Source organism: Bufo gargarizans, chromosome 2, assembly GCF_014858855.1.
Source record: "Bufo gargarizans isolate SCDJY-AF-19 chromosome 2, ASM1485885v1, whole genome shotgun sequence".
Taxonomy (NCBI): domain Eukaryota; kingdom Metazoa; phylum Chordata; class Amphibia; order Anura; family Bufonidae; genus Bufo; species Bufo gargarizans.
Window position 1 is genome coordinate 272735280 of NC_058081.1, and position 23231 is coordinate 272758510.

General features: G+C 43.0%; 1 protein-coding gene across 1 annotated transcript in view; it reads left to right on the forward strand.

Moving 5' to 3' along the window:
* Positions 1-23231, forward strand: part of CTTNBP2 (cortactin binding protein 2) — a 145949-nt gene that overhangs the window by 65502 nt on the left and 57216 nt on the right. The window contains exons 5-8 of the mRNA XM_044280292.1: positions 5032-5232; positions 10119-10218; positions 14066-14213; positions 16607-16846. Coding sequence (XP_044136227.1) covers positions 5032-5232; positions 10119-10218; positions 14066-14213; positions 16607-16846 — 689 coding nt within the window. The remainder of the gene's footprint in view (positions 1-5031; positions 5233-10118; positions 10219-14065; positions 14214-16606; positions 16847-23231) is intronic.

Genomic DNA, 23231 nt, shown 5'->3' on the forward strand with positions numbered 1-23231 from the left:
GAGGGGCAGAGATTGTTTTTATTGCATGTAAACAAAGGGCCAGAAAAGAACCAGGGAAATTATATATATATATATATATATATATATATATATTCCTGAAACTTGCTTAGCTTAGTTATATATTGCTGCCCATCTGATTTTCAGTGCTATATATTTTTATTTATTTCCATAACTCGGACAACCCCTTTAAAAGGAATGCATCATCAGAAAATGTTTGTTGTTTAAATCAAGTTTTTGTGTTAAAGAATGTTTAGTGATTTTGTTATTGCTCCATGTCCATATATTTTAAAAGAAATCCTCTATATCCTCTAAATCCTAATAATAGGCTGATGCTTCCTGTGCTCTAGACATCACTTCATGACAGGTAACACTTCTGTATAGATAACACAGAATCCACCTTAACAATAAGTGATGGTCACAGTTTATCTACTTATCTCTCCCTACACAAAGATCTCTGCAAAGGTCACAGAGCATGCCCACAACGCTCTCTCTTAGAAGTCAGTGTACATCTCCTGTCTGTGGTTTCCTTTGGTCCATGTTGCTGCCATAGAGCAAATAACTAAATGCTGTTAACAGCAGTTCAGTAAGGATGACTGCCCCCATAACTATGTAGAGACGCCACAGTGGGAATTATCTTCTTAGTTGCCAGTATTGTAGAACTGATTGATCAAACTGTAAAACTGATCAACATCCAGAATAATGGCTTCTGTGGCTCACAAGAAGATATCAGCTCTGAGGCTCCGACATGAGGTTAATAAAACACTGAGCGCACTTTTAGCACCAACTTAATAAATCTGTAGAACCCATTTTAATGGTAGGTAGATTGTTGAAAAGAACCAGCAAACCTAGAATACTATTTGGCTTATCTAAAGAGCTACTAACATACTACTAAAATATTGCCAGCCTTATATCTGTTAATACAAGGCCCAAAAGTACAGTCGACCAAAAATTATTTAGTGGTCATATTCAAAATGTAGTAACCTAATAGTGATCAAGTAATAGATAATGTTAAAGAGACTTTCTGCGATTTTAATACTGATGACCTATCTTGGATAGGTCATCAGTATCTGATCAGTGGGGGTCCAACACTTGGGACCCCCACCGATCAGCTGTTTGAGAAGGCAGCAGTGCTCGCAGCCTTCCCTCAACTTTCCCTAGGCCAGTGACGACACGTTCATCAGTCACATGGCCTAGGCACAGCTCCATCCCTTTGAAGTGAGTGGTGCTGAGCTTGATGCTAAGCATAGCCGCTATACAATGTATGGCATGGCACTATGCTTGGTAAGCTTCGAGAAGTCAGCGCCGCTCACAGAAGTGCCAGTGCCGATCAGCGAGAGCCTGGGTGTCGGACCCCCACCGATCAGATACTGGTGACCTATCCTGAAGATAGGTCATCAGTATTAAAATCTCGGAAAACCCTTTTAAGTAGAAGGGTCAGTTTTTGGGTACTAATGCAGTTATGACCAGGTCTTAGAACCAATTCTTTCTGCAGTAAAAGGTAGCGATAGAGCCTTGATGTTTGATATGGCTATACATGTTTATAGGTTGTCTGAGGGTGTGGTTAGGTTTGACATTTATCCTGGTTCTCAGCCCTTGAAGTTGTTTGTGGTTAGCCGTAAACCCCTTGTTAACTGAAGCCAGCGGTTTATACCTGATTCTCCTGTAAAGATGACTTTCTGCAGACTTTCTGACCTGTTAGTAGCTCTTTAATGCAGTAAGAAAGTATTTTAGGTGTAATGGTCCTTTAGATTCTTAAAAAGGCGTAAAACAGCAGATAAATGGCAAACAATACTTCTTATATATATTTTTTTCTTTCTTTTTGGCAAATTGCAACAGCTATAAAAGACATGCAGTCGTTTTAACTATAGTTTGCTTTCAAATGACTCATTTTTTATTTCCAGCATGATGCATTTGAGTTATTGGTTAATTTAAAGCTCATAGATTTTCATACCCCATGATATTTATTTTTGTATTAAACTACAATTATTTTACTTCAAATTGCAAAATCTCTGTCTTCACCTCCTTACGATGCAATAATTTGTCCACTGAATGGGATTTGGCTTGGAAGAAGGGCAAAAAGATTGAAAGATTGATTTTTGGCTCTCAAATTAACCATTTCCACATTCTGAAGCTGATGCCAGAAGCTGTTCTTCTGTCCCTGCTCCCTTTTCCATTACTGCATGTTTTCCGGCTTAAGCAAATGCTTCACTTGTTGGCTTCTTTTGTATGACACATTTTTCTTTTGCTTCTTAAATGATTTGTACCTTTCTTGAAAAGTAAGTTAGACATGATGAATGGTAAGAAAAATAATTTTGCTAGCATGGGAAAATTTATTTTGTGTTTTTTCTGCATTTACTTTTTGATATTTTCCCTAATAGACCTTATACAGCAAAAACCAAACAAAAATAAAACTGTAATGTATACTATGTCAAATTTATCTTAAACTTTTTTATGTTTGTTTTCCTAGTCTTTTGGCAGTGGCAGAGTTAACAGAATGCTTAGAGGCTTCCTCAGCAAACTTACTGGATTCCACCAAATTCCCTATAAAACCTTTAAAATGGCTTAATGGGCTAGATTTACTTAATGGCTACAAATTTTGTTACATTGTTACATTTTTTAATTGTTTTATATTGATTATTTTCTAGAAAGTTTAATTTTGAAGCTATTTTCAACATTTTGTAAAATTTATTAGGCTTTATTAAATGTATGATATTTTATTACATTTATTAGGCTGCACACAAGTAGATTTTACATGCAGCTGTATATTTGTCATAAAATTTATGAAAGGGGATTTCCAGGACCCAGCGAGGCCCACAAATTCATAATAGTTACTCATAATTAATCGTTGAAAAAAATGTTTGTAGTATGCTTACCGTCTCAGAGTTGCATGGATCAGCTGCTGAGGACCCGGTCATGTGACGGTTCTCTGATGAAAATCCTGCATCCTCCAAAGTCACGTTCTTGCCAGGTCCATATCAGGTTTTGACCTGGGCTATGGTCGGATGGGGCATCACTTTGAGAGCTCAGGATGGAGTAGGTGCTGTGGATCGGGCCAGATACCCCACTGGTGCAAAGTCCTGAATCTGCCTCATCTGCGCATGCACCAAGTAAATGAATACTTCTGGCCCAATTCACAGCATCTACCTTATCCTGGGCTGCACAAGTGACATCCCATCTGTAGCCTAGACTTGCTAAAGGGTGTAACATCAGCAGATGCTGAATTTTCAGAAGAGGAGTCACCTGACTGGGAACCTGAGTGGCCTATCCACACAACTTTGAGACAGTAAGTATATAAAAAAAAATATTCTAAAATAAATGTGAGAAACCCCCTCTAACCTTTTGTTTCTTGTTTTTAAGATAAAGCCATTACATCTTCCAGTATCAGTGCAGAAATTTTTTAGTTTTTCACAAGTTGTCTTCTTTCTCTGGCACTATTGCACTATTAGAGTAGGTTTACATATAGCTTTTTTTGGGGGGGCTTTCTGCACTTTTTTGTAAATGCATTTTTGGTGCATATTTTTGGGAAAAAAGACCAGTTCCAGCTGTTAACTGAAAGTCTGTGGGAAATAGTAAAGGCAGGACACACATGCACATTTTTACTACAGTTTTTTTTTCAAGTTGATCACCCAAAACTGCCAGAAGGAACAGATGCTATGCAAAAAGCTGCAAGTGGTTAACTTTTTATGGCATTTATTTTAAATGTAGAAAAATACCATAGCAAATTTGTATGTGAAGAGGCTTAAGATTTCTTACAAACAAGAAACCCTAATAGGGACTAGAGATATCTGGGAGAAAAAGCTGACCGTTTCTGAAGATCTGCCCAAACTGCTGGCGTGATGGAAGATCTGCTGTTTAATTCTAAATGAGATACAGAAAGATAATGAAGTATAAAGAAAAGCGTAGATGTTAATGGCTGTGGGCTGGTTTGGGGTTATCCAAGATTTTGATATTAATGGTTTATCCTCAGGATAGGCCATTAATACCAGATTGCCAGGAGTTTTCCCGCATCCCTCACCGATCAGCTGTTTTATGTTGCCTACACACATATGTACATGCATGCAAGTTAGGCTACTTTCACACTTGCGGTAGCCTTTTCCAGCAGGCTGTTCCGGCGGGGAAACAGCCTGCCGGATCCTTGCTACCGCAAGTCCACCGTGCCGGCGGAAGTCGGCTCCAGCCCCATACACTATAATGGGGGAGTGCTGGAGGTCCGGCCAAGAGGTGGCCGGAATAAAACTACAATATGCTGCGATTTATGTCCGGTCGCCTCTCGGCATGTTTGCCGTGCTGCGGCCAGACCTCCGGCTGCCCCATTATAGTGAATCGGGCCCGGAGCGGACTTCACGGTGGACTTGCGGTAGCATGGATCCGGCAGGCTGCTTCCCTGCCGAAAAAGGCTACCGCAAGTGTGAAAGTAGCCTTAGTGTGGTGTTTCTAAGATCAGTGATCCTGCTGGTACATAGATACTATAATTTGTTACCCAACAGTCACATGAAAATCTCTTGTATGTTACCATATTGGACAGTGTGTAAAAAAGCTATATTCTGTCATTATGATAATTTGGCGGTATGCACAGCCCCATTGAAATGCATTAACCAAATTCAGGACCTGTGTGATACCGGTGCCATAGAATCACATACATGAGGCCTTCACAAGCATGTGAGTGTTACATGTTATTCCCAGCCACATAACTAGTGGCCATGTAGCTGTGTCAGGTAAATGTAGCCCATGAGCAATGTAGCCTATTTTTTATTTATGTCATTTTTCTCATTTGTATTTCCTTAATTATATTTATACAGTATATTAATCCACATTGATATAATAATATTTATTTCTCTGTAAATCTAATGATACATTGCCATGTGTAATCCAGTTCATGATATAATTTCTAATAAGCAATTTTTGAGAACGCCTCACAAGTTCATTCTCTCTGCTTCAATTAATTCCCAGTCCTGTTGTTTTAATTAACCGCAGTTATTTCCTGATACTTATATGTCTATTCCCCTTATCATCTATTACTTTGACTCACAGGCTGGTCACCCTCCCTAACTTCTTTAACAAGCGGTGGTCCTGTTCCCCTGGCAGACAGGTCCACCCTTCTTCACCAAGCTGCTGCCCAGGGAAATGTCACTTTATTGTCAATGCTGCTTAATGAAGAAGGACTGGATATAAATAACTTATCTAAAGATGGCCATACTGCCTTGTATTCTGCTGCTGCCAATGGACATACAGGTAAGATAATTGCTCTAACCCTCGGCCCATGTTACCCGGAGATAATGACCCATAAAAGGGTCTTCCATGATTTAAATTTTTTGGGGGTAATAACAAGGAATATGGTAAAATCCTTCTGCTTCAGTGGTCTCATCTCTTTTACCCTGTGGCAATGACGTACCGTACACGTCCACGTGACCGCTACACCCAATCACTGGCCTCAGTGTCAATACCTGCCTATATGGCATGAGACAGCTGAGACCAGCGATTGGCTGCAGTGGTCACATGCGCATTTAAAGAGAACCTGTCACCACTCCTGACATGCCTGTTTTAATAGCTTCATGCATTCCCTATGGAGCATCTATTCTTATGTCTCTATGTTGTGCCATTCCTTTATTACTTCTACCAGAAGTTATGGATGAATTGCTAGCGGTCTGCAGTAAGGGTACAGAGGGGTGGTAACTAGTTGGGGGGTGTATCTGCACAGTGGGAAAATGGCAGCACTCACTGATTGGATAGAGTCAGACTGTGCAGGTACACCCCCCCAACTGGTTAATACCCCTCTGTACCCTTACTGCAGACTGCTAGCAATTCATTTATAACTTCTAGTAGAAATAATAGAGGAATGGCACAACATAGAGCCATAAGAATTGATGCTCCCGAATTTTTTGTTTTGTTTATAAATTCTTTATTAAGGTGGGCATATAAAAGGCAAGTACAAATGTCTTATCATCCAAATAAAACAAGTCAATCACATAAATGTGTGGAGAGTAATCTTTGGCATATCAAAAACAGCACAAATATGTTCGGTCTATCCTGGAGTATACATCTCTTGCAGCAGAATAATGAGTATAGTCTTGAACATCTGGATTGACCGCCCTCCATACATCTACCAGCTGGTGGGAGTGTAGGAGGCGCTTGATACGATGGAGATAAAGAGTAGGCCAGGTGCAAGGCCCCCCCTAGAAACATCCATGAAAGGGTCCATAGGAACGTTGAATTCTTCTCCGATCAAGAGAACTCCCTCTGCAAAACCGCCTAGTCTGGATAGGATTCCCGCTAGAGCCTTGTATTGATTGGTGTTGGGAAGATATACATTGGCTAGAGTATAGAGTTGACCTGCCAGACGGCTCTTTACGAATAGATATCTACCATTATCATCGTCTGGGTATCTACCAATTCCCAGAGGGTGGTTCTAGAGATCAGTATGCTTACTCCCCTTGACTTTGATACTGAGTAGTAACTATGGTGGGAGTCTGAGTACCTGAGTCATCTGAAAAGGGCTAATGCTGCCTTGCGGAAATGTGTTTCCTGTATGAATGCGATTTGTACCTTCTTACTCCGTAGGAGCCGGAGAATGGAGGACCTTTTATCTGGTGTGTTCAGCCCATTGGCGTTGATAGCTGCAAAGTTGATGGTAGACATTCTTCTGTAAAAAACAAAAAGGGGGGGGGAAGAGGGGGAGAAGGAAAAAAACTAGAGGATGGGGAAGATGACACAGAAAAGTGAACTTAGTAGAAGAACAGTATAGGGTAGCTTTGTATGCCAAATACCCGATCCAGCTAACCCGAAGCGGGTAAAATAACAGTAACCAAAACTTGTGGAATAAACACCACTTAAACTAAGCAGCCAAAGTCCCTGGTCGCCGGTGCAATCTCCATGTGTGACTCCTGGTCAGAGGACTGTATCCCTGGAGAGAGTCTGCGTGAAGACCTGTCAATCTGTCATATGGGAGAGATAGCCGTCTGAGGTATGAGAATAGGGACATCCAGCCAGTTCGGCAGAGAGTGGTGATTTCCAAGAACCGAGCCAAATCCTCTTTTTCCCTGAAAAAGTGAACCCCTGCATAAGACATCTTTAGGAGCCGGGTTCTCATGGCGTCTGGAACCCAGCACTCTGTGTACTCTGTCCAATTCAATCACTGCATCTAGTGGTCTGGAGAGAAGGGTGTTGAAGATACAGGTTACCGCTTTACGTAGGTTAGAAGCGAGCCCCTCCTCTGGTATCCCACGTAGTTTGATATTGTTGCGTCGTCCTCTGTTTTCTTGATCATTTACTTGTAGAAATATGTGTCTGTTCAACTCCCTCTGTGTCGCCATATTTTCTTCAACTGTAGTAAGGCAAGATTGTAATGCAGAAGAGACCTGCACTTGCGTAGATAATTGAGTAGAAATATTGCTCAGGTCTGTCTTGACGGCTGCAATGGCCTGGTCTTGCTTGGATTCAACCCGTAAAATAATAGCTTCCATGTCTTGTTTAGTAGGCAGGTTACTAAGGAGGGTCCAGATATCCATTAATTTTGGGCGTTTGGAGCGTCTGCTGCCCAAGTAGGAGGACGAGGTCTCAGAGCCATCAGAGCAAGTAGGGGTCTAAAAGATTGCAGGGGTAGACGGGGGGTCTAAAATTGTGTCAGACACAGAATGGGGTCTGCGGCAGATATCAGGAACAAAGTCCCTTGCAGTAGGGGAGAGGGTGCACTGCTGGGCCGACTGTGTGGGCGACCCATCCTTAGGCTGTGGGGTCATGTAATCAGCATTATCCATGGGGGGTCGATGGCATGAAGGTTTTGGGCACAGGAGGTTCTGAGAGGAGCGCGGGTGGCGCGTCACTCACCTTGCCCAGCGAGGAGGCTGTGTCCCCTATCACTGTCTTCTTGGGGCGTGCAGGAGAAAGGCACCAGCGTTGGCATAACTGATTCTGGGAGCCAAGGGATCGTCCACTCTGGAGGTGAGGAGCTGCAGTAGAGAGCGGGGCTTGGCTTCGCTGTTGGTGTGGCGGCACGCTCACCAGTCGGCGCCATCTTGGAGTCCACCGCGTGGCGAGCAGAGGAGCCAGAGTTTGGCTGAAGTACTGCTCTATACGGGGTTCTGGCGCCAGAAAAGAGGAGCCCCGACGACCGGAACATCTGACCATCCTTCCTCAGATTCAGAAATCCGGGTGGAGATGACAAGGGTGAGATTAAAGGGCCCAGGGTCCGGGAGCTCAGCAGTGTGCATCCTCACAGCAGCATGCTCAGGCCATGCCCCTGATGCTCCAGAATAGTTTTTACATGGGGAATGCATGTAGCTATTAAAACAGACATGTCAGGAGTGGAGACAGGTCCTCTTTAAGGCACATTATCACTGCAGGAAAAGCGAACAAAGGGTAGTGGGGGCATTGGAGCAGTGGCACTGGAACAGGTGGGGATTTACCAGGTGGGTAGTTTGTATTATTTTACCACATTCCCTGATTTTGCCTTTTTAAAATTTTGTAAATCCTTTTTACAAGATATGCTGATTCCCTAGATTTTTAAAGTAATATAGTGATTCTGGCCAAATAGCCAAATACTACTATGATTATTAAGCCTCTTTTATCACAGCTGTGTAATAGAAAAATAGGTCTTCTAGACTGTAGCATCCAATCAGTGCTCAGCTTTGTTGGTGTATACTGTATACAGGCGATGGGCCCTCAGAATTATTTTATCTGTTGGGCGCAGTTTTACTCAAGTTAACATTTGTATGATTTCATGAAGGACTTAAAGGGGTTGTCCAATAATTTGATATTGATGATCTATCCTCAAGGTAGGCCATCAAAATGAAATCAGTGAGGGTCCCACAAAATCCCACACTCCCATCAATGAGCTGTTTCCTTGTTTCTCTGGTGCCGGAAGTCAGCGCTGGAACTACACAGCTCCATTCACAGTGTAGTGGATGGAGTGCTGCTCCTAGCTAAAGTGCGTGAGAGCAGTGTTACATTTACCAGCTCAGTCCACTGTATGGACAGAGGTGTGTCGTTTCAGTGCCAGAGCTAGAAGGTAACAGCTTGTCGGCAGAGGTGTGGCGTGCCAGGATTCCCGCTGTTCCGATATTGATGGTCTGTCCTGAGGATAGGCCATCAATATGAAAATTAAAAGAATCTAAATCCTTTAATGCCCTTTGACAAGGGGCAATCCCTATTGCAAGCAATCATAGAGAGTCATACAGAATGATTGTTTGCTGACAGCAGATTCCTGTCAGGGCCATCTGCCACCGGTAAGCCGTAATTTAATGTGCCATGGGGCAGTGATCATGTTCTTATTCATTGGGTGATCAGTGGCACATTTAAATGGGGCAATTATTGAGAATGAGCATTCATATGAACACTCATCCCTGATAATTGCCCCAACCATTGGCCTATGTTGAGGAGCCTTTATTCTCTGTTCACTGTTCTGATCTCTGTTATTGTTTCCATTTATAAAGAAAGTGATATGGTCATAAACTTAGAACTTTTTGTGTTTATTATATATATATATATATATATTCAATTCATTTCAATTATCCGGACCTATTTATCCAACTTCATTGAGAAATTTAAAGGGGTTATCCAATACTATAAAAATGTCCCCCCATATGCCGGGTCCCTCACAATACTTCTCCCTGTCGGGGGAAGCAGCCAATCGCAGGTGGTGATGGGGACGAGCCTCCCTAGCATCACCCGTGATGCTAAGGAGGCTCAACCCTCGTCCCCGCCTGCCATTGGCTGTTCCTCCCGACACTGGATGTTTTTATCCATGTATGGGGAGAAGCAGCAGGAACGGCGCGGGGAGCGGGGTAGTATATTCACTGTGAGGGGCCTGGGCATATGGGGGGATTTTTATAGTATTGGATAACCCCTTTAATGTTGTGGATTCAGGATTATAATAATTATTTTTCATTGTTTTGTTGCATAAATTAACTCTTGTGATGGTTTGAAAATGCAATTGAATTATTGTTTCAATTATTGTTATTTATATATATTCTTTTTGCAAATGTAATTTAGTGCATATACTGAATTTGTCGTTTAATGTAGGTATTGTACAAGTGTCCTCTACACTCTACCCCCTCAACACCTTTCTTGTACTTTCCTTCTATTATTTAGCATTCTCATGCTCTATTTTTGTTCATTTGCAGACTGTGTAAAGTTGCTGCTGACGTCAGGAGCACAAGTAGATGCTACTGTTTCAAATGGCTTTACTGCCTTATGCACAGCAGCTGCTCAGGGACATTTAAAGTAAGGAGCAGATCACTGCAAGTGTAACCTTAATTCCTTTTATAAGACTATGAGAGATGTTATTTAGAGCTACTCATAGAGCTTCAATCACTGGGCTAAAGCTTATATTACACCTGTATATAATCGTGAAGATCAGTCGCCAACAAGGTGATTAGCAATGATCTGGCAGTGTAATACTGCCGCCAATTACCCGATGAATGGAGTAACACTCGTTCATCGAATAATCTGAATTTTTTATCAGGTTTAGAAATGATCATTTTCCGGCAGTAGATCTTGCCGGCAGTAGACCGTGCTGTGTAATCATGATCTGCTGCCGGCAAACTAGTCAGTATGGGGACGAGCGGTGGCATTAGTGATCGCTCCTGCCCATACTGTGGAGGAGATCGCTGCGTGTAATAGCAGCAGTCTCCTCCAGTAACCAGCAGGCGATTGCCGGGAAAGAACGCTTCCCTCCCAACAATCGCCTGCATTATCTGCAGGTGTAGTATAAGCCTAAAACCCCAAGGTAACAGTAAAGTTATTGAGTCATATGAATAAGATTACTGTTGAAATACACCAGCCAACCTAAGGAATATAAGGGTGATTTCACATGTGTTTGTCGCAGCAATGTCTGTGACTGGTAATCTGTTCCATATATCTGAATGGGGATGTTTTGGCTGCAAGCTGCATTCAGATAAATAGGACCATAACATACAGACATGGACAAAATTGTTGGTACCCTTCCATTAAAGAAAGAAAAACCCACAATGGTCACTGAACTTAACTGGAAACTGACAAAAGTATTAATAAATAAAAATTGCTGAAGATCAGCTAATTAAAATCAGACATTGCTTTTGAATTGTGGTTCAACAGAATAATAAAAAAATAAAAAAAAATAGTGAAACTGGCCTGGACAAAAATGATGAAACCTATAATTTAAAGAGGACCTTTCACCGATTATGACAATGTGAACTAAGTATACAGACATGGAGAGCGGCGCCCGGGGATCTCACTGCACTTACTATTATCCCTGGGCGCCGCTCCGTTCTCCCGCTATGCCCTCCGGTTTCTTCAGTCACAAAGTTATGGTAGGCGGAGTCTGCCCATGTTCTGCTGTAGCTCTGGCCAATCGCAGCGCAGAGCTCACAGCCTGGGAGGTTATTTTCTCCCAGGCTGTGAGCTCTGCAATGCGATTGGCCAGCGCTACTGCAGAACAAGGGCAGACTCCGCCTACCATAACTTAGTGACTGAAATCTCTGCCTACTATAACTTAGTGGCCGGAGATACCGGAGGGCATAGCAGGGAGAACGGAGCGGCGTCCAAGGATAATAGTAAGTGCAGTGAGATCCCCGGACACCGCTCTCCATGTCTGTATACTTAGTTCACATTGTCATAATCGGTGAAAGGTCCTCTAATATTTTGTAGCACAACCTTTTGAGACAATCAGTGCAGTCAAGTGATTTTTGTAACTCTCCGTGAGACTTGTGCACCTGTCCACAGGTATTTTGGCCCACTCCACGCAAACTGCTCCAGCTGTCTCAAGTTTGAAGGGTGCCTTCTCCAGACTGCAAGTTTCAGCATCTTCCACTGATGTTCAATAGGATTTAGATCAGGGCTCATAGAAGGCCACTTCAGAATAGTCCAGTGCTTTGTTCTTAGCCATTCTTGGATGTTTTTAGCTATGTGTTTTGGGTCATTATTCTGTTGGAGGACCCATGACCTGCGACTGTGACCAAGCTTTCTGATACTGGGCAGCAATTTTGCTCAAGTATGCATTGATAGTATTGAGATTTGATTGTATCCTCACAGATTAAGGGCACCCTGTGCCAGATGCAGCAAAGCAGCTCCAAACATAACCGTGCCTCCTCCATGTTTCACAGTAGGTACAATGTTCTTTTCTTTGTATGCTTCATTTTTGCATCTGTAAACACAGAGCTGATGTGATTTGCCAACAAAAACTCCAGTTTTGTCTCGTTTGTTCATATAATATCTTCCCAGAAGCTTTGTGGCTTATCAAAATTCATTTGGCAAATTCCAGTCTTAGTTTTTTATGATTTGCTTTCAACAGTGATTTCCTCCTTGGTCGTCTTCCATTAAAGGGGTTGTCCGGGATTGGGGACATTGCTATAAGTGAACACCAAGCACATAAATATTACATACATTCCTGTCCTACCTTTGCCAGACTTTTCTAATGCCCCGTTTTTATGTCATAACTCCTCTGCCGCTTTTCAAAGATTCAGTGACGTACCGGGTCCCTTACTGCAGAGCGAAGCCTCTGCTTCCGCTTCGCAGGGAGCCCGGTGACGTTACCGTCAGCCTCAGTGCGCTCAGTGATTATGCAGAGCGCACTGAGGGGTGGAAACTAGGTGGAAACACATTACGCTAAGCCCCGCCCCTCTGGTCCGGTGACGTCACCAGGCAGTGCGCTTTCTTCTCAATGAAGGAGGCAGAGCACTATGCTACCTAGCATACTAAACTCCTTCTATGTAAAATACAGGCAAATGCTGCAGCAGGCTGGAGAAAGAATGATTCAGGGGGGCAGATGCACAGAGGAGGTGACGATGTGTGGCAGGAAGTTAGCGATAACATAAACATCAATGTCAACAATGAGTGGGGGACTGTCTGAGCCCTGTAGAAGAGGAGAAAATACAAAACAACATATGTGGGGACATTGAATCGGCTATTAAGAGTGAGTAAACGTATAAAAAAAAAATATTGATCCCGGACAACCCCTTTAAGTCCACTTTGGCTAACATGGTGGCAGATAGTGTAATCTGACACTGATGTACGTTAGCCTTGGAGTTCACCTCTAATCTCTTTGGAAGTTGTTCTGGGCTCTTTGGTTTCCATTCATATTATCCATCTCTTCAATTTGTCATCAATTTTCTTCTTACGGCAACATCCAGGGAGGTTAACTACAGTCCCATAGACCTTAAACTTATGAATAATATGTGCAACTGTAGTAACAGGAACATCAGACTGTTTGGAGATGGTCTTATAGCCTATACCTTTAGCATGTTAGTATATAATTTGTTTTCTAATCTCGTGAGACAACTCACTCCTTAGCTTTCTTTGGTCCATGTTCAGTGTGGTACACACCATGATACCAAACAGCACAGTAACTACCATTTGCTTTTTTAAATTATTCTGTCGAACCACAATTCAAATGCAATGTCTGATTATCATTAGCTGATTTTCAGTAACTTTTTCTTTATTATTACTTTTGTCAGTTTTAAGTTATATCAGTGACCATTGTGAGTTTTTCTCTCTTTAACAGAAGGGTACCAACAATTTTGTCCATGTGTGTACATTTCTGCAACAATTTTGGCTCATGGAAGTTCACCCTAATTTAGGAAAGCAAATAGATACATGTAGACAATCAGAAGTGCCCATTACATTATCAGTAGTGTCAATCTGCTCACTTGTGAATAACTGAGGGGCTTAACCAGCTGTCGGTCGCTGATAGTTGTACACAGAGGTAGTCTTAAAGAGAACCTGTCACCACTCTTGACAAACCTGTTTTAGGATATAATTGTATTCCATATGAAATGACGATTCTGGAACATTTCTTCTTTCGACTCTATGTTTTGCCATTCTTCTTCTATTCTTCCTAGAAGTTTATGGATAAAGGTACAGATGGATGTTACCAGTGAGAGGAGTCTTGTATGGACCAATTAGACTGCCAGTGCAGGGACACACCCATCCGTACCTTTTTTCCTAAACTTCTAGCAGGAATAAGAGAAAAACGGCACAACACAGAGTCATAAGGCATTGCATTTTGTGGTGGCAGGTCCTCTTTAAATGTATAATCATGAAGTATAAGTAATTTAATATAAGAAACAATCCTCACTTTGCTGTTTTTTCCTAGATGTGCAGAGGAATTGCTTGCATACAATGCTGATATCAACAATGTTGGTGGAGGACAAACCCCATTATATCTGGCTTGTAAAAATGGAAACTGTGAGACTGTTAAACTTTTACTGGACTCTGGTGGCAATCGAAACATTATGACAAATGTAGGTATACTCTTGTAACTGCTCCCCAAATAAATTGCTGAAGTGTGTTTTTTTCCCTATATAGAATTGCTGAAGTCTACATGTTGAAGCTCTACTTGGAACCTTGTTAGATCCAATAATGTAAAATAAGATTTTTTTTGCCATTTTTCAAGTGGTCTTAAACTTTTGATCAGGACTGTAGTTTGATGAGCTATTTATGTATATGTCATTTTTAGGTCCTATGGAAAGTAAACTAGAGCATATGGACAAGGGTTGTCTGAAATAATCCATTTTATAAGTAATAATAGACTGCTGAGTAGTAAAGTCTTTGCCCTAAAAACGTTCTTCATTTTTCCGTTTTTCCTTAAAGAGAACACCCCTGATATTTCTTGTGCTCCCCGAATTGCAGTGTGTGTGTTTTTTTTAGCCCCACCGCCAATTCCCATGCAATTGGAGCCATTACTTTGGGAGGCCAATGTTAAAGGGGGTGTAAACCTGAGCCATTCTGACACTGTCCAATCAAATAGCATGATCTTGTGAAGCTTACACCATCTTTGTTCAGACAGCATTCTGCACAGGAGGATCGAGGAGCCAAGCAACAGGCAGAGGCTCTACTCCTGCACATGGATGGAAATTTTGTTTAACCCCTGCTCGGCTCCTCAATCTTCTCTGTACAGGCTACCCTTAGTACAGAGCATAATCTCTCGAGATGAGGTAAGCCTCCAAGTTATGGTGAATTAATGCAAGTTTCACAAGATTTGCCAAACTTCCAATATTATATGATGCTTCTTCACACATCTATTAGAAGACAGAAACAGTCATAATATCTTTGGGAGTTATAATTGTAGCTACTAACGTGTTACTCCGGAAATAAGCCCTAGCGCTATTGTGCAGGGTTTTTGGAGTAAGCTTAAAATATAAGCCCTACTCCAAATATAAGCCCTAGATACAGTGAGCGCCTCCAGCGCCTCTCTGACGTCACAGACAAGGAGAATAGAAATATTGTAGCCTTATACTGTGCCCAGGATGGTAGCAGGCACAGCAGAATCCACTCACCAAATTATGAGACGCGTCTACTGCCTTTTCGTGTCCTGCCTCTCGAGATGAGATACTATAAAGAGCCAGAGTGGCTCCAGAGTCCCGTCTCCCAAGTAAAGGAGAGGAGATACGGTAAAGAGGGCACAGTGCCACTGCCAGAATGGCTCCAGAGTCCTGCCTCCCAAGTAAAGGAGAGGAGATACGGTAAAGAGGGCACAGTGCCACTGCCAGAATGGCTCCAGAGTCCCGCCTCCTGCTTCCCAAGAAAAGGAGAGGAGATATGGTAAAGAGGGCACAGTGCCACTGCCAGAATGGCTCCAGAGTCCCGCCTCCTGCCTCCCAAGTAAAGGAGAGGAGATACGGTGAAGAGGGCACAGTGCCACGGCCAGAATGGCTCCAGAGTCCCGCCTCCTGCCTCCCAAGTAAAGGAGAGTAGATACGGTGAAGAGGGCACAGTGCCACTGCCAGAATGGCTCCAGAGTCCTGCCTCCCAAGTAAAGGAGAGGAGATACAGTAAAGAGGACAAAGTGCCACTTCCAGAATGGCTCCCAAGTCCTGCCTCCCAAGTAAAGGAGAGGAGATACAGTAAAGAGGACACAGTGACACTACCAGAATGGCTCCAGAGTCCTGCCTCCCAAGTGCAGAAAGGAGATAGGGCACAGAAAGAATGTGACAAAGACAGAGAGAGAGAGAGTGCCAGTAATACCCACTGACACTACACCACCAAATAAGCCCTAGCCCTTTTTTCGGAGGAAAAAATAATATAAGACCCTGTCTTATTTTCGGAGAAACATGGTAGCAGTTATCAATTATGTTGAATCAGCAAAACTGTTACAACCCATAAATGTCTTGGGCAATGTTCACTTTTCCATCAGAGCTTCCGTCACAGAGTTCGTCCTGCGTGCAGTTCTTTTTTCCTCTAAAAGAATGTCCTCCTGAACAGAAACCCAATGTATCCTATTATATTCAATGAGATCTGTTAGGCTCCGTTTCTTTCAGTTATGTGCTGAATCCGGCTCTTCTGTTATTTTCGATATTCTGATCTTATAATGGAGCAGAAGAACAGAAATAAATAGCGCTGATGTGAAAGAGCCCTAAGAGGGGTATTCTGGTTTCTGCAGATTAATGGTGTTGTATGTATGATGAAGAAAAGTTACAGGATCATTTCTCTATGAATTCCTCATGATCTTCACAATCTCTCATTTTCCCAATCAAAAACCTAATCTCACTTTAGCTGCATTTGTAATTTGATCTGAAATGTATTCTGTTAGCAATTGTTGATGACCATAAAAGATCCTTATTGTCCCCATTAAGCGGTGGTAATGTCTGTATTGATTTTCAATAGTCCTTAGTAATATAGCTTTTGGCTTTTCTAGACTGGCTGGACACCAATTCATGCTGCAGCAGATTCTGGAAATACAGACTGTCTCAAGCTCCTCATGTATTATGGAGGCCGAAGTCACTCTGATTCCCATAAGGAATTTGATGTGAGACTTTATGATTTAAAGAACAAGGACAGTAGTAATCTGGAACCTGTCATTTCTGCAGCACTGATCAATAGTGCAGACAGTGAGGGATGGACAGCTGCGCATCTTGCAGCATCAAAAGGTTTTAAGGTATGTATTTTTTTATTTTTTATTATTTTCTGCCATGTAAAGTTATATTTTGCAGATGTTTTTTTCATAAGTGTGATCATTAACCCTTAGGCCTCTTTCACACGGGCGTCATGTTTTTTGACCGGGTAAGATACGGGTGCGTCGCGGGAAAATGCGCGATTTTTCCGCGTGAGTGCAAAACATTTTAATGTGTTTTGCACGCGTGTGAGAAAAATCAGCATGTTTGGTATCCATACAGAATGCTTAGTACAATAGGGCTGAAGGGGTTAAAAAAATAAAATAAAATTGTTTAACTCACCTTAATCCATTTGTTCGCGCAGCCCGTCTTCTCTTCTTTCTTCTTTCTTCAGGACCTGGGTAAAGGACCTTTGATGACATCTCTGCGCTCATCACATGGTCCATCACATGATCCATCACCATGGTGATGGATCATGTGATGAGCGCAGTGACGTCACCACAGGTCCTTTTCCTACTGCACAGCATAGATGAAGACAGAAGAGAAGCGGGGCTGCGCAAACAAGTGGATTAAGGTGAGTTAATTTATTTATTTATTTTTACCCCTCCAGCCCAGTTATAAGGGAAAATAATAATGATCGGGTCCCCATCCCGATCGTCTCCTAGCAACCGTGTGTGATAATTGCACCGCCTCCGCACTTGTTTGGGGCCTAAAAACGCACAATATAGAGCATTCTGCGATTTTCACGCAACGCACAAGTGATGTGTGAAAATCACCGCTCATGTGCACAGCCCCATAGAAATGAATGGGTCCGGATTCAGTGCAGGTGCAATGCGTTCACCTCACGCATTGCACCCGCGCGGAAATCTCGCCTGTGTGAAAGAGGCCTTAGGGTATGACTACACGGCTGTGCCGAGGTGTAGTATACCGTGGGCCACAGCGTGCTCTAATAGTCGCTCTGCATTGTTAATGACCACATGATATTAACAGTGCAGACAGACTATAATAGTGTGGTCTTCATTCGTTTTATCAGAGCCCGCTGAGGCCCATAAGGCTGCATGGTACTTGACCTCAGCACAACCATAGCACAGCTACGCCAAGTGGCCGTGCCCTCAAGTAACTTGTCCTTCCACCTAAAAGTATTAGTGCACATGCTGAAACAATATCACCAGAAGAATCGAAAGGTTTATAAAGAGAACAACCCTGTGATAAGTAAGAAATGTCATCATACTCATAAGCTCAGATCTGCTATTAAAGGGGTTCTCCGGGCTTTTACTATTAGACAACAGCAGCGGACAGGAAGAGAGAAGGGAGATTGCACTGTGCATGCCATCTCCTCATACAGCTGATCGGCGAGGGTGCCGATGTCGGACCCCCGACAATCTGATATTGATGACCTATCCTGAGGATAGGTTATCATTAGTAAAAGCTCGGAGAATCCCTTTTAGAGACATCATACTTGCTGCTATTTTTAATTTTATGAAGCCACAGTGCCAGTTTTAAAGCTGTGCTGGTTCACGTCTTTCTGCTATGGTGTCGATCACCATCAGATCCAATGGTAAATGCTGGATTCTAGACTAGTAGTGACTGCCCTGTATCCACATGCCAGGGGGCTATAGTTCTTCCTAACTGTTTTTCCAAGCTAAGCCCTCTCAATGAAGCACATTGCCTTCAGGCTCCATATATAGAAATAGTATATTTTTTTCTTAAATGGATAAAATAAAAAGTCTGTAAGTGCAGGATTACTAGATACTGTACTTGTAGTTCTAAAGAACCAGTCTATGTAGATTAAATAATAATGACTCCCTTAGTACTGTCTTTAGCCTTTCCTTTGTTCTGGATGCACAGCTCGTACAGTAGTTTTATCTCAGTGGGAGAGTCATGAGTGACAATAGTGACTAGCACCTCCTAAAGTGCAACCGTCCATTGTTTCAGAGCTCTTCAAGGGTCTTTTATAATGCAAGCAAGCTGATTATTCACAGAAATCAGTGCTGGGCCTCGTCACATTTGACTTTGCATGAAAAAGGCGACAAACAAAACGCTTCCCATCTTATCTGAGAAGATTTTTAGAGGAAGCTAGCTTACAAGAAGGGATATCGTACACTGCTGATACTTTGGGTAAAGGAAATGGTACAGTTTGACATATGGATAGTAGAGGCTTACTACTCAATATTGATAGCAGAGGATTATTGCTTTACAGATCACGTGAAATGTTAGGCGATATAAAAACAAATTGACCCTCCGCCAACCAGTTTTTCTCAGCCCTTCCCAGACACGTCCAGTAAAAAATAGGAATTTGAAAAGATTTAAATCGGACCTCCAAGAATTTACGCATTTTGATATGTAGCAGACTTAAAGGGGTTCTGCAGTTTGTTTTAACTTATGATCTATCCTCTGGATAGCTCATCAGCATCTGAGCTGTTTGAGAAGGCAGCGGCGCTCCAGAAGCGCCGTGGCCTTCTCACTGTTTACCACAGGCCCAGTGACGTCATGACTTGTATCAATTGGCCTGGGCGCGGCTAAGCTCTGGTCACTTGAATGGAGCTTAGCCCTGCCCAGACCAGTTGATACAAGTCATTACGTCACTGGGCCTGCAGTAAACGGTGAGAAAGCCGCAGCGCTGCTGGAGCGCCGCTGCCTTCTCAAACAGCTGATCAGCGGGGGTCCCGGGTGTTGTACTCCCGCCAATCAGATGCTGATGATCTATCCAGAGGATAGCTCATCAGTTAAAACAAACTAGAACCTCTTTAAGTTGGCCATGCACATTAGGTGACTATTGGCTGGACCCAGTTTTAAGGGGATGCTTGACACACAAGATTCAGTGCATTTTTACATTTGCTTTGTTTAAATCAGATTTTGCCAGGCTTAAAAGTGGTTGTTTAGTCTTTTAGTATTGATGGCCTAAACGCAGGATAGACAACCAATGTCTGATTGACAGGGGGCTGACACCCTGCACCTCTGCCAGTCTGCTATTCCATAGGACAGTAGCTCTCCATCGGAAGTCAACGCTTCAACTACACAGATTCATCCATTGTGTAGTAGATGGAGCTGCTCCAAGTGACGTGAAGCACTTCTGTAACCAGCTCTGTACCCTACAGAATGGATAGAGCTGTGTAGAGCGGAGTGTCAACCCCTGCCAATCCCGTATGGGTACCCTTGCTGCGGATAGATAACTCCTTTCCGTTTCATGTGCCTGAATGGGGATCTCTCACTGCCATCTACAAGGCTGTAGCTGAAACCTGAGTCGGTCATGGGAGTGTTGTGTCAGGAAAGACTATAACTGTTGGAGAATTGGGTGGCCCACAGACACATTTGATTTTACATGCACACACATGTAATATGTATAGCCAGTATAAAAAGTGTGCCAGCATTAATAAAATATTGCCAGTTCTTGCCAACTAATCTCTAAATCAGGCATGCTCAACCTGCGGCCCTCCAGCTGTTGTAAAACTACAACTCCCACAATGCCCTGCTGTAGGCTGATACCTGTAGGCTGTTCGGGCATGCTGGGAGTTGTAGTTTTGCAACAGCTGGAGGGCCGCAGGTTGACTATGCCTGCTCTAAATTAATTGGCTGAAAACTTGTGTCTATAACTTGTGTACACAGTGGTTGTGCGAGTGGTATTAAGGTTGATTTAGACTAACCCATAATTGTGCAGATTATCGGGAACGACAATTATGCCATCTAATTGTGCCGCTGATCACCCGATGAACTAGTAAAACGCTCCTGTCATTCGTGCAGGCACACCAATTATCGTTTCTGGGCAACACTAAACCTAAAATGCACAACCAGGGGTGCACCTCAATGAGACCAGGTGAGGCGACTGCCTGAGGTGGCGAAAACTGAAGACAAGTGAGGGCAGTGGCAGGGCCTTGGGAAATGAGCGCTTCCATTTTAGAAGTGCTGATCTCTCTATAGTCAACTGTGTCACAGTATGCCTTTAATAGTAGGGCTGGAGAGGGGCGCCATTTCAATTTTCGCCTCATGCAGCAGAAAAGCTAGGTGCACCCCTGTGCACAACAGATCCCCGGAATTCCATCCTTTTTAACTCCTTCTTGCCTTTGATCCTTTTTTTGTGTCATATTACAAGGAAAAGTGAGACACAGTATACAAATAAATTTTCCCTGTGTGTCCTAAAGGTCCAGCGATGTCCCCCTCCTCTTCTTCACAGCTGGCTAGAGCAGTAGAACTGTAAACGCCTCTCAGCCAGATACACAGGGGAGTAACTCTTATGTTGTGTGCAAGAGTTCTACTAGTCTTTGTCAGGGACATATAGAGCTGCTGGATGGTTTCAGACTGGAAAAGAGTATAGACGTGTTTACCCCCTCTTTACTTTTATCATTCATTTGTAGATTTAGTGTCCGTTTGTATTATCTGTAACATAGCCAAGATGGATCTGTCTTCAACACCATTGAAAGTCAATGGAGGACGGATCCGTTTTCTATTGTGCCAGATTGTGTCATAGAAAACGGATCTGTCCCCGTTGACTTACATTGTATGTCAGAACTGATCTGTTTGGCTCAGTTTCGTCAGACGGACACGTTTTGGTGTCCGCCTCCAAAGCGGAATGGAGACGGAACGGAGCTAAACTGATGCATCCTGAGCGGATCCTTTTCCATTCAGAATGCATTAAGTGCAAAACTGATCTGTTTTGGGCCGCTTGTGAGAGCCCTGAACGGATCTCAGAAACGGACCCAGAAATGCCAGTGTGAAAGTAGCCTAATCGGGATCCGTGTAAAAGTGCAGCAGATGAAATGATCTTTCATGCGGACACCTCAATCATCGTTTCTGGGTAGTAGATTGTGATGTCTAAACAGAGGTCTGCTGCTCCGAAACAATGAATTTGTATAAGAACGAGCGATGGCAATAGCCATTCCTCATCCCCATACAGTGGAGGGGATTGGTGCATGTAAATGAAGCTTTTCACCTCCACTGACAAGTAGGTAATTGTCAAGAGGGAACACTTCATTCCCGATAAATGTCTGGTCATTAGCACAGTGTATATATGCCTTAGAACTCATGCACACAAACGTATTTTCTTTTCGTGTCCGTTCCGGGGTTTTTGTGGACCATATGCGCAACTATTCACTTCAATATGTCCGCAAAAAAAAAGGAAGTTACTCCGTGTGCATTTCGTTTCCGTATGTCCGTATTTCCGTTCCGCAAAAAAAAATAGAACATGTCCTATTATTGTCTGCATTACGGACAAGGATAGTACTGTTCTCTGAAGGGCCAGCTGTTCCGTTCCGCAAAATACGGAATGCACACGGATGTCATCCATATTTTTTGCGGATCTGTTTTTTGCAGACAGCAAAATACATACTGTCGTGTGCATGAGGCCTTAAGGTTACAAAAAAAAATGGATGAACAGTTAAAAAGAAGTATAAAAAATGAAGGCACAGTGGTAAAGCATGGTGCACCTGAATATGAAGTGTAGGGTGCCTAGCCGGGGCTGCATGCTTTACCCTCTAAAAATGGATATGTGTATATTGTGTGTCATTGTTTTCTGGATATAAGTTTTTTAAGTAACTCCATGTATCAGACCATTCACTGCGGCCAGAAAGAGAAGGATAAATTGGGCTAAATGGGCTAAATATTTAAAAATAGTGTTCTATGAATACCAAGTTTAAAATAAGCCAGTCTGAAAGAGGTGTCCCATTAAAGAGATTTCACGTAAGGCTTTCTTTTCACTGTGAGATGGAGTCACAGGGAGAGCACCTCCTGTTTGTTTGAGAATAGCATTTGTACCAAGCCCACAGCTTAGAGCACTGGCTGTGCCCGCCATATGAGACCGTGAAGGTCTTTTGTTATTCACCCACCTAGTTTTATTACGTTTCTAGATGAAGATAATCCTTAAAGGGCTTCTGTCACCCCAATTTTCACTATTAAACAGGCTGACATTATAGATGTGAAAATGTCACCTGAATTTAACTCTGCATTTCTTTTATTTAAGTATGCCCCTGTTTTTGTGTAATTTAAACTTTTATTTTATGCAAATGAGCCTCTAGAAGCAGTGGGGGGGCGCTGCACCTGCTCCTAGAGGCTCCATTCGCCCACCTCATTTCTACGCCCTTCTGTCTTGATTGACAGGGCCAGGCCAGCGTTGGTTCTCCTGCTGGCCCCGTCTGCTGTGTAAATCTGGCGCCTGCGCCGTCCCGTTCAGTATTCGGCGCAGGCGCAGTGAGAAATTCGGCAGCCGGGACCAGCAGGAGAACCAACGCTGGCCTGGCCCTGTCAATCAAGACAGATAGGCGTGGAAATGAGGTGGGCGAACGGAGCAGGTGCAGCCCCCCCCCCCCCCCCCCCGCTTCTAGAGGCTCATTTGCATATAATAAAAGTTAAAATTACACGAAAACGGGGGCATACTTAAATAAAAGAAATGCAGAGTTAGATTCAGGTGACATTTTCACATCTATAATGTCAGCTTGT